Below are 13,973 nucleotides of genomic sequence, written 5' to 3'. Positions count from 1 at the left end.
CTCTACAACAAAGAGATCTTCTGTTGAATCTGACAATTAATCTTGATGGTTGTAAAGTCGTCTCAAATAAAACTGTGAAGGACCTCTGCGTTACTCTGGACCCTGATCTCTCTTTTGACGAACATATCAAGATTGTTTCAAGGACAGCTTTTTTCCATCTACGTAATATTGCAAAAATCAGAAACTTTCTGTCCAAAAATGATGCAAAAAAATTTATCCATGCTTTTGTTACTTCTAGGTTAGACTAATCTAGTCCTTAATCTAGTCCTCGATAGTCGGCCTTTAGGATCCGGAACCATCACACACATCACCCAACCACTCAACCTCACGTGGAGTCCATTCATCAGAAGAACATCCTCTTCTTCATTACCAGTGCCTCCCAGGGCCTCTCTTGGCTTCAATGCCGTAACCTTACCATCTCATGGTCGAGGATGAGAATCACAGACTGGTCACCCGACTGCTGGAGGACCTGCTTCCCTGTACCCTGTGGTTCCACATTGGTTGAGTCCTGTGGTTGCCCTTCAGCCCAACATCCCGGAGGTATAACAGGACCTGCGGAAGGTATTCTCCAAGACCCGCACCACCTGTCTTCCTCCTCATCGCCCCTTGGACTGTGCCATCAACCAAGAAGGATAGAGGGTTACATTGACTACATTGACTACAGAGGACTCAATGAGATTACCACAAAGTATCGGTACCATCTCCTGTTGGTGCCGGCAGCCATCGAACAGGGCTGCGGGGCTGGTTCTTTACCAAACTGGACCTGCGGAGTGCTTACAATCTCATCTGCATCCGGGAGGGGGATGAGTGGAAGATTGCGTTTAGCATGATGTCTGGTCACTACGAGTACTTGGTGGTGCCATTTGGCTTAGCCAATGCTCCGTCAGTGTCCCAGGCATTCGTTAACGAGGTGTTCAGGGACATGCTCAGATGCCAGGTGGTCGTGTATACCGATGACATCTTGATCTTCTCGGCTGCCCTGGAGAATCACATCACATCACTCACGTTCGAGCAGTCCTGGAACGCCTCCCGGCTAACCATCTGTTCGTCAAGGCTGAGAAGTGCCAATTTCATCAGAGGGCTGTCTCCTTAGGCTACCAAATCAGTCCGCAGGGAGTGAGGATGGATGACAAGAAGCTAGATGCAGTCAGGTCATGGCCAGTCCCAACCACCATAAAGGGGTTACAACGGTTTTTGGGGTTTGACAACTTCTACCGCCGTTTCATCAGGAACTTCAGCTCTGTCGCCGCTCCTCTCACCTCTCTCCTTAAGGGAGGCCCCCGTAGGTTGGTGTGGAGCCCAGCAGCCGACAAGGCCCTTTGACTACTCAAGGGACGTTTCACCTCCGCCCCATTGCTCAAACATCCAGATCCCACTAAATCTTTTGTGATGGAGGTGGATGCTTCAGAGGTAGGCGTGGGGGCAGTTCTGTCTCAACAACAGGGTAACCCACAGAAGTTGTACCCATGTGCTTTTTACTCGAATAAATTATTCCCTGCAAAGAGGAAGTACGACGTCGTTGTATGTGAGCTCCTGGCGGTGAATTTGGCATTAGGGTGTGGAGACACTAGCTGGAGGGCGCTAAGGAACAATTCGTCATTCTCACCGACCATCGGAACCTGGAGTACATACGGACAGCGAGGAGGCTGAATCTGCGCCAAGCAAGGTTGGCATGGTTCTTCAAGGTTTGACTTCACGCTGAGCTACCACCCAGGTTCCAAGAACACCAAGGCTGATGCCCTGTCCCGCATCTACGATTCCGGAGAGGGTCCTGTCCAGAATGCGCCTATAATCCCATCCTCCCGAGTCGTAGCTTCTTTGGTCTGGGACATAGATGTGGACATCCGCCAGGCTCTGGAGAGGGAGCCCGCACCCACTAACTGTCCTTCCGAGCGCATTTACATTCCTACAGGGATAAGGGACCGGCTGCTGACCTGGGAACACCCAGCTGTCGCCACTGGACATCCAGGTATTTCTCGCACTTCCCAATCCATCCCTGGGAAATTCCAGGTATTTCTCGCACTTCCCAATCCATCCCTGGGAAATACTGGTGGCCCACCTTAGTGCAGGATGTCACTTGCTATGTCAACTCCTGTTCTGCAAACCAAATCCCCCCGGAACACTCCAGCAGGGAAGCTCCTTCCCCTTCCTGTGCCTCAGCATCCCTGGTCCCATCTATCCTTTGACTTTGTTACTGATCTCCCCTCCTCTGACGGTTTCATCATCATTTTGGTGTTTGGGGATAGATTTTCCAAATCCAATCGTTTAATCTCTTTTTTTTTTTTACCCCCTTTTCTCCCCAATTTTCGTGTTATCCAATCGTTAGTAATTACTATCTTGTCTCATCGCTACAACTCCCGTACAGGCTTGGGCGAGACGAAGGTCGAAAGCCATGCGTCCTCCGAAGCACAACCCAACCAAGCCGCACTGCTTCTTAACACAGCGCGCCTCCAACCCGGAAACCAGCCGCACCAATGTGTCGGAGGAAACACCGTGCACCTGGCCCCCTTGGTTAGCGCGCACTGCGCCCGGCCTGCCACAGGAGTCGCTGGAGCGCGATGAGACAAGGATATCCCTACCGGCCAAACCCTCCCTAACCCGGACGACACTAGGCCAATTGTGCGTCGCCCCACGGACCTCCCGGTCGCGGCCGGCTGCGACAGAGCCTGGGCGCGAACCCAGAGACTCTGGTGGCGCAGCTTGCGCTGCGATGCAGTGCCCTAGACCACTGCGCCACCCGGGAGGCCCTTAATCTCTCTTTTTAATCTCTCTTTCTCTCTTTCTGGTCTCCCTACTCCCTACCTGCACTTTTCCAGCAGGTCTTCCGGCATTATGGCTTTCCGGAGGACATTGTCTCCGACCGTGGTCCCCAATTCACATCATGGGTATGGAAAGCGGTAAATGAGGTAAAAAAGCATGTGAAATTACTATTGTTTACTTTTGCACTTTTCACAACCAAGACAGGACGATAGAGGGGGGGGGGGGGGGTAAAAAATAAACAGCAACAAAGAAGACTAAGAGACAGCAACAGACTATGCAGAGAAAGCAATGGAGAAAGGCAGAGGAGGGGTCAGCACACAGTAGACTGTATCACTTAAAGCTGCTCTATGGATTCTAATTACTGCACATTGTGTGTTGTGTGTGTGTGAAAGAGAGAGGGTGTTTGGATACTGTTGGATTCCTTAATCCCACAGTAACTCCTGTAATTGAGTACTGGCAGTGTCTGCTTTAGCAGGAAGGTGCAACTTAACTGAAAAATATATAATATCTCAATGTTGTAATCTCAATGTTCATCTAAAAGTGCACCAAATTGATGGATTTAGCTGTTGAAATTCCTTATTTTTTGTCCAGGGAAGGAGCCCCTCAGACACCCCTACTGGCTTTGGGCTAAGCCCTGAATGTCTTCAAATCCTAGAAACGCTTTGGTCTTTTGACCAATCACATCAGCTCTTTTCACATTAAATATTTTTCAGAACTGATCTGATTGTCAAAAGACCAATTAGTGAAAAAAATATCAGAATTGGGCTGCCTGTCTAAACACAGCCATGGTGGCGTAGCCGGAAGATCAGAACGCCGTGAACCAAGAGGATGTGGGTGGTACCGGAAGAAAAGATGGCGGAAATGGATGCTGAGTTCGAATCAAGCAGCGCGTCGAGTGAAGTTGGTGAAGACGAATGTTCTGAATGGACAACAGTAGTAGCGAAAGCTGGAACAAAAAGGAATTTGGAGTGGAGGATACGTGTATGAATGATAATGAATCTCTTCTTGTTGGGGTGCGTTTGTTGAGTAAGGATACATATATGGGAAACCCGTTTGAGGTGTCGAAATGGTGAAGTATGCGCTGGGGAAATTGGAGTCTGTCAGAGTGACCAGGAGTGGTCTTATTTAGATTAATTTATATTTCTGAAGAACAGAGGAAGATTGCAGTGAGCCTCAAAAGAAGTAAGAAATAAGTTTGGTGTTTTGAACTTCGGAGTAGAGCACCCGTCAAAGTAGTCATCTCAGGGGCGACGACGGATTTTCAGGTTGAATACCTGAAGAGATTTCCTGGTGTGGTTGGTGCCCGGTGTCTGACCCGATTGGTGAATGGAGAAAAATAATAAAGTCTGTCAGTCCTGTTGTTTTTTGACAAAGAGCAAATACCTACACAAGAGCTTTCGTCCCCAAACTACTGCAGTGTAAGAACTGTAAATGATTTGGCCATGTTTCTAATGTGTGCAGACAGACAGAGTATATTGAAGAACGGTGTGTAGAAGGACGACCGTGTTGCAATTATGGTGGGGATCATGATCCCGAGGTCCTGGAGTGCCCTGTAAAGGTGAAGGAGATTGAGGTGGCAAAAGTTAGAGCAGTCAATCGAATCTCCTATGCGGAGGCGATTTAAAATAATTTAGGAAACAAGTGATGCTAGTGAAGATATGGTAGTGGACGCACCACAGCCTGTACTAAATGTTTGCTGCCAGTCAAAAGATACCATGTGTCAAAAAGGTGGGTTTTGTGGCTTTCATTGCCACAGTTATAAACTGTACGGCACAAGTCTCATAGAAGTCTAAGAAACTGGACATTATTGTGGTTGCGGCAGAAAAGTTTTGGGGATTTAAGGATTTTACATCTAAAGACAAGGGGTACTGGCATTGGAAGACCTGCCCTCCAAGGTTCCCCTTGAGCCTGCGTAGGGATCAGATCTTATTTTATATTTAAAAATAGTTGTTTGATTTAGTTTAGTATTGTATTTTGGGGTGGTTTGGTAAATCCTGTTTTCATCTCGCACAGTAGGTGAATAATAATTACTGTATAAATGAACATGCACAATGTAATCATGTATGTCAAAGTGTGTCAACTATGTAAGTTGAAAACACTAATGTTAAAAGCACTGTGTGTCACGCCCTGACCTTAGAGATCCTTTTTATGTCTCTATTTTGGTTTGGTCAGGGTGTGAGTTGGGGTGGGCATTCTATGTTTTGTTTTTCTATGATTTTCTATTTCTATGTTTTGGCCGGGTATGGTTCTCAATCAGGGTCAGCTGTCTATCGTTGTCTCTGATTGGGAACCATACTTAGGTAGCCTTTTTTCCCACCTGTCTTTGTGGGAAGTTGACTTTGTTTAGGGCACATAGCCTTTTGAGCTTCACGTTTTGTATTGTTTTGTGGGCGTCATTTCGAATAAAAGAGAAAATGTACGCTCACCACGCTGCACCTTGGTCCCCTCCTTTCAACAGCCGTGACACTGTGTATGTTTCCTTAACCTTGACAACAGGCAAAGAGCTGTGAATGGATCAGTGGTTCACCAATTAGGGCCTTGATGGGCTCTGTAACAGTAACAAGGCGTGATGTGTAATGAAACAACAAAAAATTGCGGGAGCGACATTTCTTTGGGACCATCAAATGACGTCCTGACAACTGATACACAGAAATGTTTTGTGTCTAAAGAACATTAATATCTTATGTTCTGAGAACATGGTAACCATGTTCTGTGTATGTTTGGTGTGACATTGATGGAATATTGTCACAGTCGTGTGTATAGGTGGCAGGGAAGTCAGGCGCAGGAGAATCAAAACTTGGTGGAATGGAGTAGTTTAATAACTAAAACACATAACTCCAAAACCATGAAATACAAATGAAACAAAGTGGGTACGAGGACCCGTCGCGCACCAAAATACAAAACACGAAAACTGAACATAAAACAATCTCTGACAAAGACATGAGGGGAAACAAAGGGTTAAATACACAACAGGTAATGAATGAGATTGAAACCAGGTGTGTAGGAAGACAAGACAAAACCAATGAAAAATTGATCAATGATGGCTAGAAGACCGGTGACGTCGACCGCCGAGCACCGCCTGAACAAGGAGAGGCTTCGACTTCGGTAGAAGTCGTGACAAATATTCTCCTAACCCTCAGTACCAGTCATAAGTTTGGACACATCTACTCATTCAAGGGTTTTTCTTTATTTTTACAATTTTCTACATTGTAGAATAATAGTAAAGACATCAAAACTATGAAATAACACATATGGAATCATGTCGTAACCAAAAAACAAGTAAAAAGAAAATATATTTTATATTTGAGATTCTTCAAAGTAGCCACCCTTTGCCTTGATGACAGCTTTGCACACTCTTGGCACTCTCTCAACCAGCTTCATGAGGTGTCACGCCCTGACCATAGAGAGCCCTTGGTTCTCTATGGTGTAGTAGGTCAGGGCGTGACTAGGGGGTGATCTAGTATATCTATTTCTATGTTGGTGCTAATGTGGTTCCCAATTAGAGGGAGCTGTCTATCGTTGCCTCTGATTGGGGATCATATTTAGGTAGCTATTTCCCCACCTGTGTTTTGTGGGATATTGATTGTTTGTTAGTGTGTTTGGGCACTATGTCCTCATGGTCTTTGTAAGTTTTGTTATTATGGTGTTGTTAGTTTCACTTAAATAAATATTTGGAACTATACTCACGCTGCGCCTTGGTCCGCTCATTTCCAAGATTGTGACATGAGGAATGCTTTAACAACAGTTTAGAAGGAGTTCCCACATATGCTGAGCACTTGTTGGCTGCTTTTCCTTCACTCTGTGGTCCAACCCATCCCAAACCATCTCAATTGGGTTGAGTTCAGGTGATTGTGGAGGCCAGGTCATCTGATGCAGCACTCCATCACTCTCCTTCTTAGTCAAATAGCCCTTACACAGTCTGGAGGTGTGTTGGGTCATTGTACTGTTGAAAAACAAATGATAGTCCCACTCAGCTGGATGGGGTATCGCTGCAGAATGCTGTGGTAGCCATGTTGGTTAAGTGTGCCTTCAATTCTAAATAAATCACCGTCATCAGCAATACACCCCAACACCTCCTCCTCCATGCTTCACGGTGGGAACCACACATGCGGAGATCATCCGTTCACCTACTCTGCGTCTCACAAAGACACGGCGGTTGGAACCAAAAATCTCAAATTTCGACTCATCAGACCAGAAGTAAAGATTTCCACCAGTCTAATGTCCGTTGCTCGTGTTCATGGCCCAAGCAAATCTCTTATTATTGGTGTCCTTTAGTAGGGGTTTCTTTGCAGAAATTCGACCATGAAGGCCTGATTCACACATTTTCCTCTGAACATTTGATGTTGAGATGTGTCTGTTACTTGAACTCTATGAGTTGCAATCTGAGGGGAAGTTATTTGTCGATTTCTGAGGCTGGTAACTCTAATTAACTTTCCTCTGCAGCAGAGGTAACTGTGGGTCTTCCTTTCCTGTGGTGGTCCTCATGAGAGCCAGTTTCATCATAGCACGTTTTTGCGATTGGACTTGAAGAAACTTTCTTGGAAGTTCTTGAAATGTTCTGGATTGACTGACCTTCATGTCTTAAAGTAATGATGAACTGTCTTTTCTCTTTGCTTATTTGAGCTGTTCTTGCCATAATGACTTTGAATTTTACCAAATGGGGCTATATTCTGTATACCAGCCTACCTTGTCACAACACAACTGATTGGCTCAAATGCATTAAGAAGGAAATAAATTCTACAAATTAATTGAAATGCATTCCAGGTGACTACCTCATGAAGCTGGTTGAGAGAATGCCAAGAGTGTGCAAAGCTGTCATCAAGGCAAAGGGTGGCTACTTTGAAGAATCTCAAATATAAAATATATTTTTATTTGTTTAACACTTTTTTGGTTACGACATGATTCCATATGTGTTATTTCATAGTTTTGATGTCTTCACTATTATTCTACAATGTAGAAAATAGTAAAAATAAAGAAAAACTCTTGAATGGGTAGGTGTGTCCAAACTTTTAACTGGTACTGTACATACAATGTTCACCTAACTAACAGAAAACTGGACACTCAAACAGGAGAACATTACAGGTAGAATTGTTAGCTGGTTGAAACACACATGCACAGCAATACAAACGTGCCTTTGGTGTTGGTAGTAGTCTATGAGGGTAATAGGCAAGAGAGTTCTGGAGAGCAGAATGAATAGAACCAGGTAACGTATTTTTACAGACTTAATGACAACTACACTATCTGTCCATTGAGTCAATAAGTCTTTTTGTTTAAGTATTTGTGACCAACAGATGCATATCTGTATTCCCAGTCATGTGAAATCCATAGATTAGGACCTCATTTATTTATTTAAATTGACTGATTTCCTTATATGAACTCTAACTCAGAAAAATCTTTGAAATTGTTGCGTTTATATTTTTGTTCAGTGTACATCATAAGCGAGAATCGAACCGACAGAGTAGTCCTATATATGCACTTTGAAGGTAGCATCCCTAACTGCTAGACCACCCCAGGCCATGATTGAATTCAATTTTGACTGTTCATAACCTTAGGATACACTCCACACTTGTATGTCGTAGCCTAGTGGAGACAAATATCTATCTTGTGTTATTAAACTATATAAAACGAGGTTGTTGATGTGTATGGCATTTCAGATCCATTTTTGTACATTTGAATGTTGCAGGAATAGGACCTAGGCCTAGCGTTTTGAGCGAGTGAGAGAATATTATTTTGATAGCAGGCCTGATCCCAATGACTCCACTGCCTCCGCATGGAGAAAGAGAACTGCTCATTGTCAGGGAATCAAATCAAATCTAACTTTATTTGTCACATGTGCCGAATACAACAAGTTCAGACCTTACCGTGAAATGCTTACTTACAAGCCCTTAACCAACAGTGCAGTTGAAGAAGAGTTAAGAAAATATTTACCAAATAAACTAATGTAATTTTTTAAATAAAAAGTAACACAATAACATGACAATAACGAGGCTATATACAGGGGGTACCGGTACCGAGTCAGTGTGCGGGGGTACATGTTAGAGGTAATATGTACATGTAGGTAGGGGTGAAGTGACTATGCATAGATAATAAACAGCGAGTAGCAGCAGTGTACAAAACAAATGGAGGGGGGTCAATGTAATAGTAGTCCGGTGGCCATTTGATTAGTTGTTCAGCAGTCTTATGGCTTGGGGGTAGAAGCTGTTAAGGAGCCTTTTGGTCCTAGACTTGGCGCTCTGGTACCGCTTGCCGTGCGGTAGCAGAAAAAAGGCTATGACTTAGGTGACTGGAGTCTCTGACAATTTTATGGGCTTTCCTCTGACACCGCCTATTATATAGGTCCTGGATTGCAGGAAGCTTGGCCACAGTGATGTACTGGGCCGTACGCACTACCCTCCGTAGCGCCTTACTGTACGGTCAGATGCCGAGCAGTTGTCATACCAGGCAGTGATGCAACCGGTAAGGATGCTCTCGATGGTGTAGCTGTTGAACTTTTTGAGGATCTGGGGACATATGCCAAATCTTTTCAGTCTCCTGGGGGGGAAAAGGTTTTGTTGTGCCCTCTTCACAACTGTCTTGGTGTGTTTGGACCATGATAGACCGTTGATGATGTGGACACCAAGGAACTTGAAACTCTCGACCCGCTCCACTACAGCCCTGTTGATGTTAATGGGGGCCTGTTCGACCCGCCTTTTTCTGTAGTCCATGATCAGCTCCTTTGTCTTACTCACATTGAGGGAGAGGTTGTTGTCCTGGCACCACACTGCCAGTTCTCTGACCTCCTTCCTATAGGCTGTCTCATCGTTGTCGGTGATCAGGCCTACCACTGTTGTGTCGTCAGCAAACCTAATGATGGTGTTGGAGTCGTGTTTGGCCACGCAGTCGTGGGTGAAGAGGGAGTACAGGAGGGGACTAAGTACACATCCCTGAAGGGCCCCAGGGTTGAGGATCAGCGTGGCAGATGTGTTGTTGCCAACACTTACCACCTGGGGGTGGCCTGTTAGGAAGTCCAGGATCCAGTTGCAGAGGGAGTTGTTTACTCCCAGGGTCCTTAGCTTAGTGATGAGCTTCGTGGGCACTATGGTGTTGAACGCTGAGCTGTAGTCAACTAATCATGAGGCTCATTTGAATTTCCTGACGCAACAGGACAATTCTCAGTGGCAAAAGAGTAATCAAGTTAAGATCCGACATCTGTAGGGGTTAAAAATAAAAGTACATCAACTTATCAATTAATTTTTTCTAAGTTGGTTACTATGCTGTGAAAAAGTTGTATTTCACTAGTCCAAAAAAAAGTTATAGGACAGATGCTCCTTTTCTGTGTCCTGCCCTAGCCCTATCCCTATCCCCATTGGCCAATACCACTGCTTTGTTCTCATTCGCAAATTCTTGGTAGGGTTGCTGTCTCTGGTTGGTTGGTGAGGGGCAATTATCGGTAACTTCGTGGTAGCGAAGGGTGATATGATTGGATCTCACTACCAGACATTTCCAAGGGAGAATCTCATTTGAGTTTCCTTGATTCCTTAAATCCTATATTTTCGCCTCTTTAACAAAACCCATTGGATGAGAAGGTCAGAGGTCCCGCCCCTCTGACCTTCTCATCCAATGGGTTTTGTTAAAGAGGCGAGAAGAGAGCATGCGAGGAATCTAGAAAATTCTCCCTTAAACTAACCGTTGTCAGGGGGGTCCTCAAGGCTGGTTGTTGCGTCTTGCTCAGCATCCGCACCCGACTTGAGCTCGAGACAGGAGTGTGCTGAAGGAAGCGCAATAGCGAGAGCATCCTTGAGAAGACACTGAATCACAACAATAATTTCGGACTGAGGAAAATACGACGGTCAAACTTCGTCGCCTCCTCGCCCGGCTGATATAGCCTACTGACCAAAAGAAAAAGCGCAGGGACAATATCATTCATGGAAATAAATTAGAAGCCTGCGAGTTTAATTTGTTGTTATTTTTTATTTTTGGGGGACAACAGCCTTTTGAACCACAAAATGGCTGAGATAACCAATTTAAGACCAGCATATGGTAAGACATATTATTAAATGTTTTTCCTCATGATAAATAACATGCCAGACAGCTGTTTTAGGCTAACCGAAAAAAATGAGTGTTTCTCAGGTGCTCAGATTCTAAGTGGTGTCTCGTTGGCCTAACAAGGCTGGCCAGGGGCTACATTCGTTGTTTAGTCTCGTTTTTTTGTACTATATTCAATTCATTTCATGTTTGAAATTAAATAGCACACGTCGATTTAACATTTAATACGACACGAGTGACGTGTTGCCTACATTGTTGAGTCCCCCTTGTGAGTCTTATCTCCTACAGTGGATGTTATTCTGATAATTAAATACAGTAGCTTTAAACCAATAGCAGGAAGACATCAAAAAGCACCCTAGAATATGGGAAGCCTCTTTAAACTATGTGGATTTAGGGTGCATGTATTTTTTTAATCAACAATGTTCAGAGGGGAGAACACAGACCTATCAAGGCCTCAACAGTGTCAACGATTCTAATCATTTTAAAACTGAGCATAGGCCTGGTGTCTATGTTTAATTTGTTGGGATTACAAATAGGCCTATACATGAAAATGTATGGTCATGCGTGCGTTAGTTTCCGGCAGTAGCCACTATTGCGTCGTCATATTTTGTATTGTAGGAGGAATGTTGGCAGGGGATATGGACTGAATGAAAATGTGCCTTTTGACATTTATATATAAACAAATATATATTGACTTCTGGTTAATGTCGTGCGCGGTACAGGTTTATTGTTAAGGGTGAGACCCGTTTGGACGGCACTTCTCCATCCTTCTCGAATGGCTTTTGACTGTGTGTGTGGGTTAGAGAGGATGATGACGTTCAATCTATTCTTGAGGCTTGGCATCAACTGTGCACGACTGCCCGCTCTTCTATTATTTTAAAGAACATCTATCCGAATTGCTGAACTGGGCCCTTTGTCCATAGCGTAACAGAACATTTGGGCAGGGTGGATGGTGGTCTCTCACGTCTGCCCAAAAACCTCACTCGCTGGGCAATCAATTTGCGTGCTCATTGTAATCTAGTTAAGTCACCATGGGATGGTGGGAAGCATTGATGGATGTTTTGCCAATAGCCTAGTGCACCATGCTCCCGTGTCAGAGTTAACGCATAAACGATGGGGCTTAACTCTGGGCAGAATATGTCATTATTTAGAGAATGAGTGGACAAAGATTTCAAAACTAGCTACACCCAGTCACATGCATATATTTAGCTTACTGTATAAATATATGGTTTACACCTGCAATTACTCAACAATCGATTAGACAACAACCAGTGCAGACAACTAACAGGACAGGATGAGACATCACATTGACAAAATCAGTAAGAAACATTCAAACTCTCCTCCTCTTTTCCAAACCGAATAGTCTTTGAAAATAAATTACCTCCTGTAGAGATTGTTTTGTGTGTGCAGTGAAGGGTAGAGGTGCTAATGTTGTTTGTTTGTGTCTGGAGTGTTGGAGCAGCTCCTCAGTGAGAGTGCGTGGGGTCTAATTACACCAACAAAAGGACTCTCTGTTATATCTTCTCTTCATTATCAATTTATCTGCATTGTTAAATTCATATTAGCATAATTCCTCTCCTTAACAGATAGCTACACACACACACACACACAGTACCAGTCAAAAGTTTGGACACACCTACTCATTCAAGTTTTTTTCTATATTTTTACTATTTTCTACATTGTAGAATAATAGTGAAGAAATCAAAACTATGAAATAACACATATGGAATCATGTATTAACCAAAAAAGTGTAAAACAAATCAAAATATATTTTATATTTCAGATTATTCAAAGTAGCCAGCCTTTGTGTTGATGACAGCTTTGTACACTCTTGGTACTCTCTCAACCAGCTTCACCTGGAATGCTTTTCCAACGGCAGTCTTGAAGGAGTTCCCACATATACTGAGCACTTGTTGGCTGCTTTTCCTTCACTCTGCGGGCTAACTCATCCCAAACCATCTCAATTGGATTGAGGTCGGGTGATTGTGGAGGCCAGGTCATCTGATGCAGCACTCCATCACTCTCCTTCTTGGTCAAATAGCTCTTACACAGCCTGGAGGTGTGTTGGGTCATTGCCGTGTTGAATAAAAATTATAGTCCCACTAAGCGAAAACCAGATGGGATGGCATATCACTGCAGAAGGCTGTGGTAGCCATGCTGGTTAAGTGTGCCTTGAATTCTAAATAAATCACTGGCAGTGTCACCAGCAAAGCACCCCCACACCGTCGCACCTCTTCCTCCATGCTTCACGATGGGAACCACACATGCGGAGATCATCCGTTCACCTACTCTGCGTCTTACAAAGACACGGCGGTTGGAACCAAAAATATCAATTTGGACTCATCAGACCAAAGGACAGATTTCCACCAGGGTAATGTCCATTGCTTGTATTTATTGGCCCAAGCAAGTCTCTTCTTCTTATTGGTTTCCTTTAGTAGTGGTTTCTTTGCAGCAATTCGACCATGAAGGCCTGATTCACGCAGTCTCCTCTGAACATTTGATGTTGAGATGTGTCTGTTACTTGAACTCTTTGAGGTGCAATCTGAGGTGCAGTTAATTGCCGGTTTCTGAGGCTGGTAACTCTAATGAACTTATCCTCTGCAGTAGAGGTAACTATGGGTCTTCCTTTCCTGTGGCGGTCCTCGTGAGAGCCAGTTTCATCATAGCGCTTGATGGTTTTTTCAACTGCACGGATTGACTGACCTTCTTGTCTTAAAGTAATGATGGGCTGTCATTTCTCTTTGCTTGTTTGTGCTGTTCTTGCCATAATATGGACTTGGTATTTTACCAAATAGGTCTATCTTCTGTATACCACCCCTACCTTGTCACAACACAACTGATTGGCTCAAATGCATTAAGAAGGAAATAAATTCCACAAAATGATCTTTTAATAAGGCACACATGATAATTAAAATGCATTCCAGGTGACTACCTCATTAAGCTGGTTGAGAGAATGCCAAGAGTGTGCAAAGCTGTCATCAAAGCAAAGGGTGGCTACTTTGAAGAATCTCAAATTCTTATTGGTGTACTTATTTGGCATTACATTTTTTAAATTTAACCATTATTTAACTAGGCAAGTCAGTTAAGAACAAATTCTTATTTACAATGACGGCCTACCCCGGCCAAACTCTCCCCTTACACGGACGATGCTGGGCCAATTGTGCCCTATAGGACTCCCGATCACGGCC

At 44.0% G+C, this 13,973-nt stretch overlaps 1 protein-coding gene across 1 annotated transcript in view; it reads left to right on the top strand.

Annotated features, from left to right (window-relative positions):
• Positions 1–10,430: 10,430 nt before the first annotated feature.
• The window catches only part of LOC111954834 (synaptotagmin-4-like), a 35,475-nt gene continuing 31,932 nt past the window's right edge, over positions 10,431–13,973 (top strand). The window contains exon 1 of the mRNA XM_070436139.1: positions 10,431–10,779. Coding sequence (XP_070292240.1) covers positions 10,746–10,779 — 34 coding nt within the window. The 5' untranslated portion in view covers positions 10,431–10,745. The remainder of the gene's footprint in view (positions 10,780–13,973) is intronic.

The sequence above is a fragment of the Salvelinus sp. IW2-2015 genome, linkage group LG30 (genome assembly GCF_002910315.2).
Source record: "Salvelinus sp. IW2-2015 linkage group LG30, ASM291031v2, whole genome shotgun sequence".
In the NCBI taxonomy this organism is placed as follows: Eukaryota; Metazoa; Chordata; class Actinopteri; order Salmoniformes; family Salmonidae; genus Salvelinus; species Salvelinus sp. IW2-2015.
Note: the sequence above shows the minus strand (reverse complement) of the source record. Positions and strands in the feature narration are given on the sequence as shown.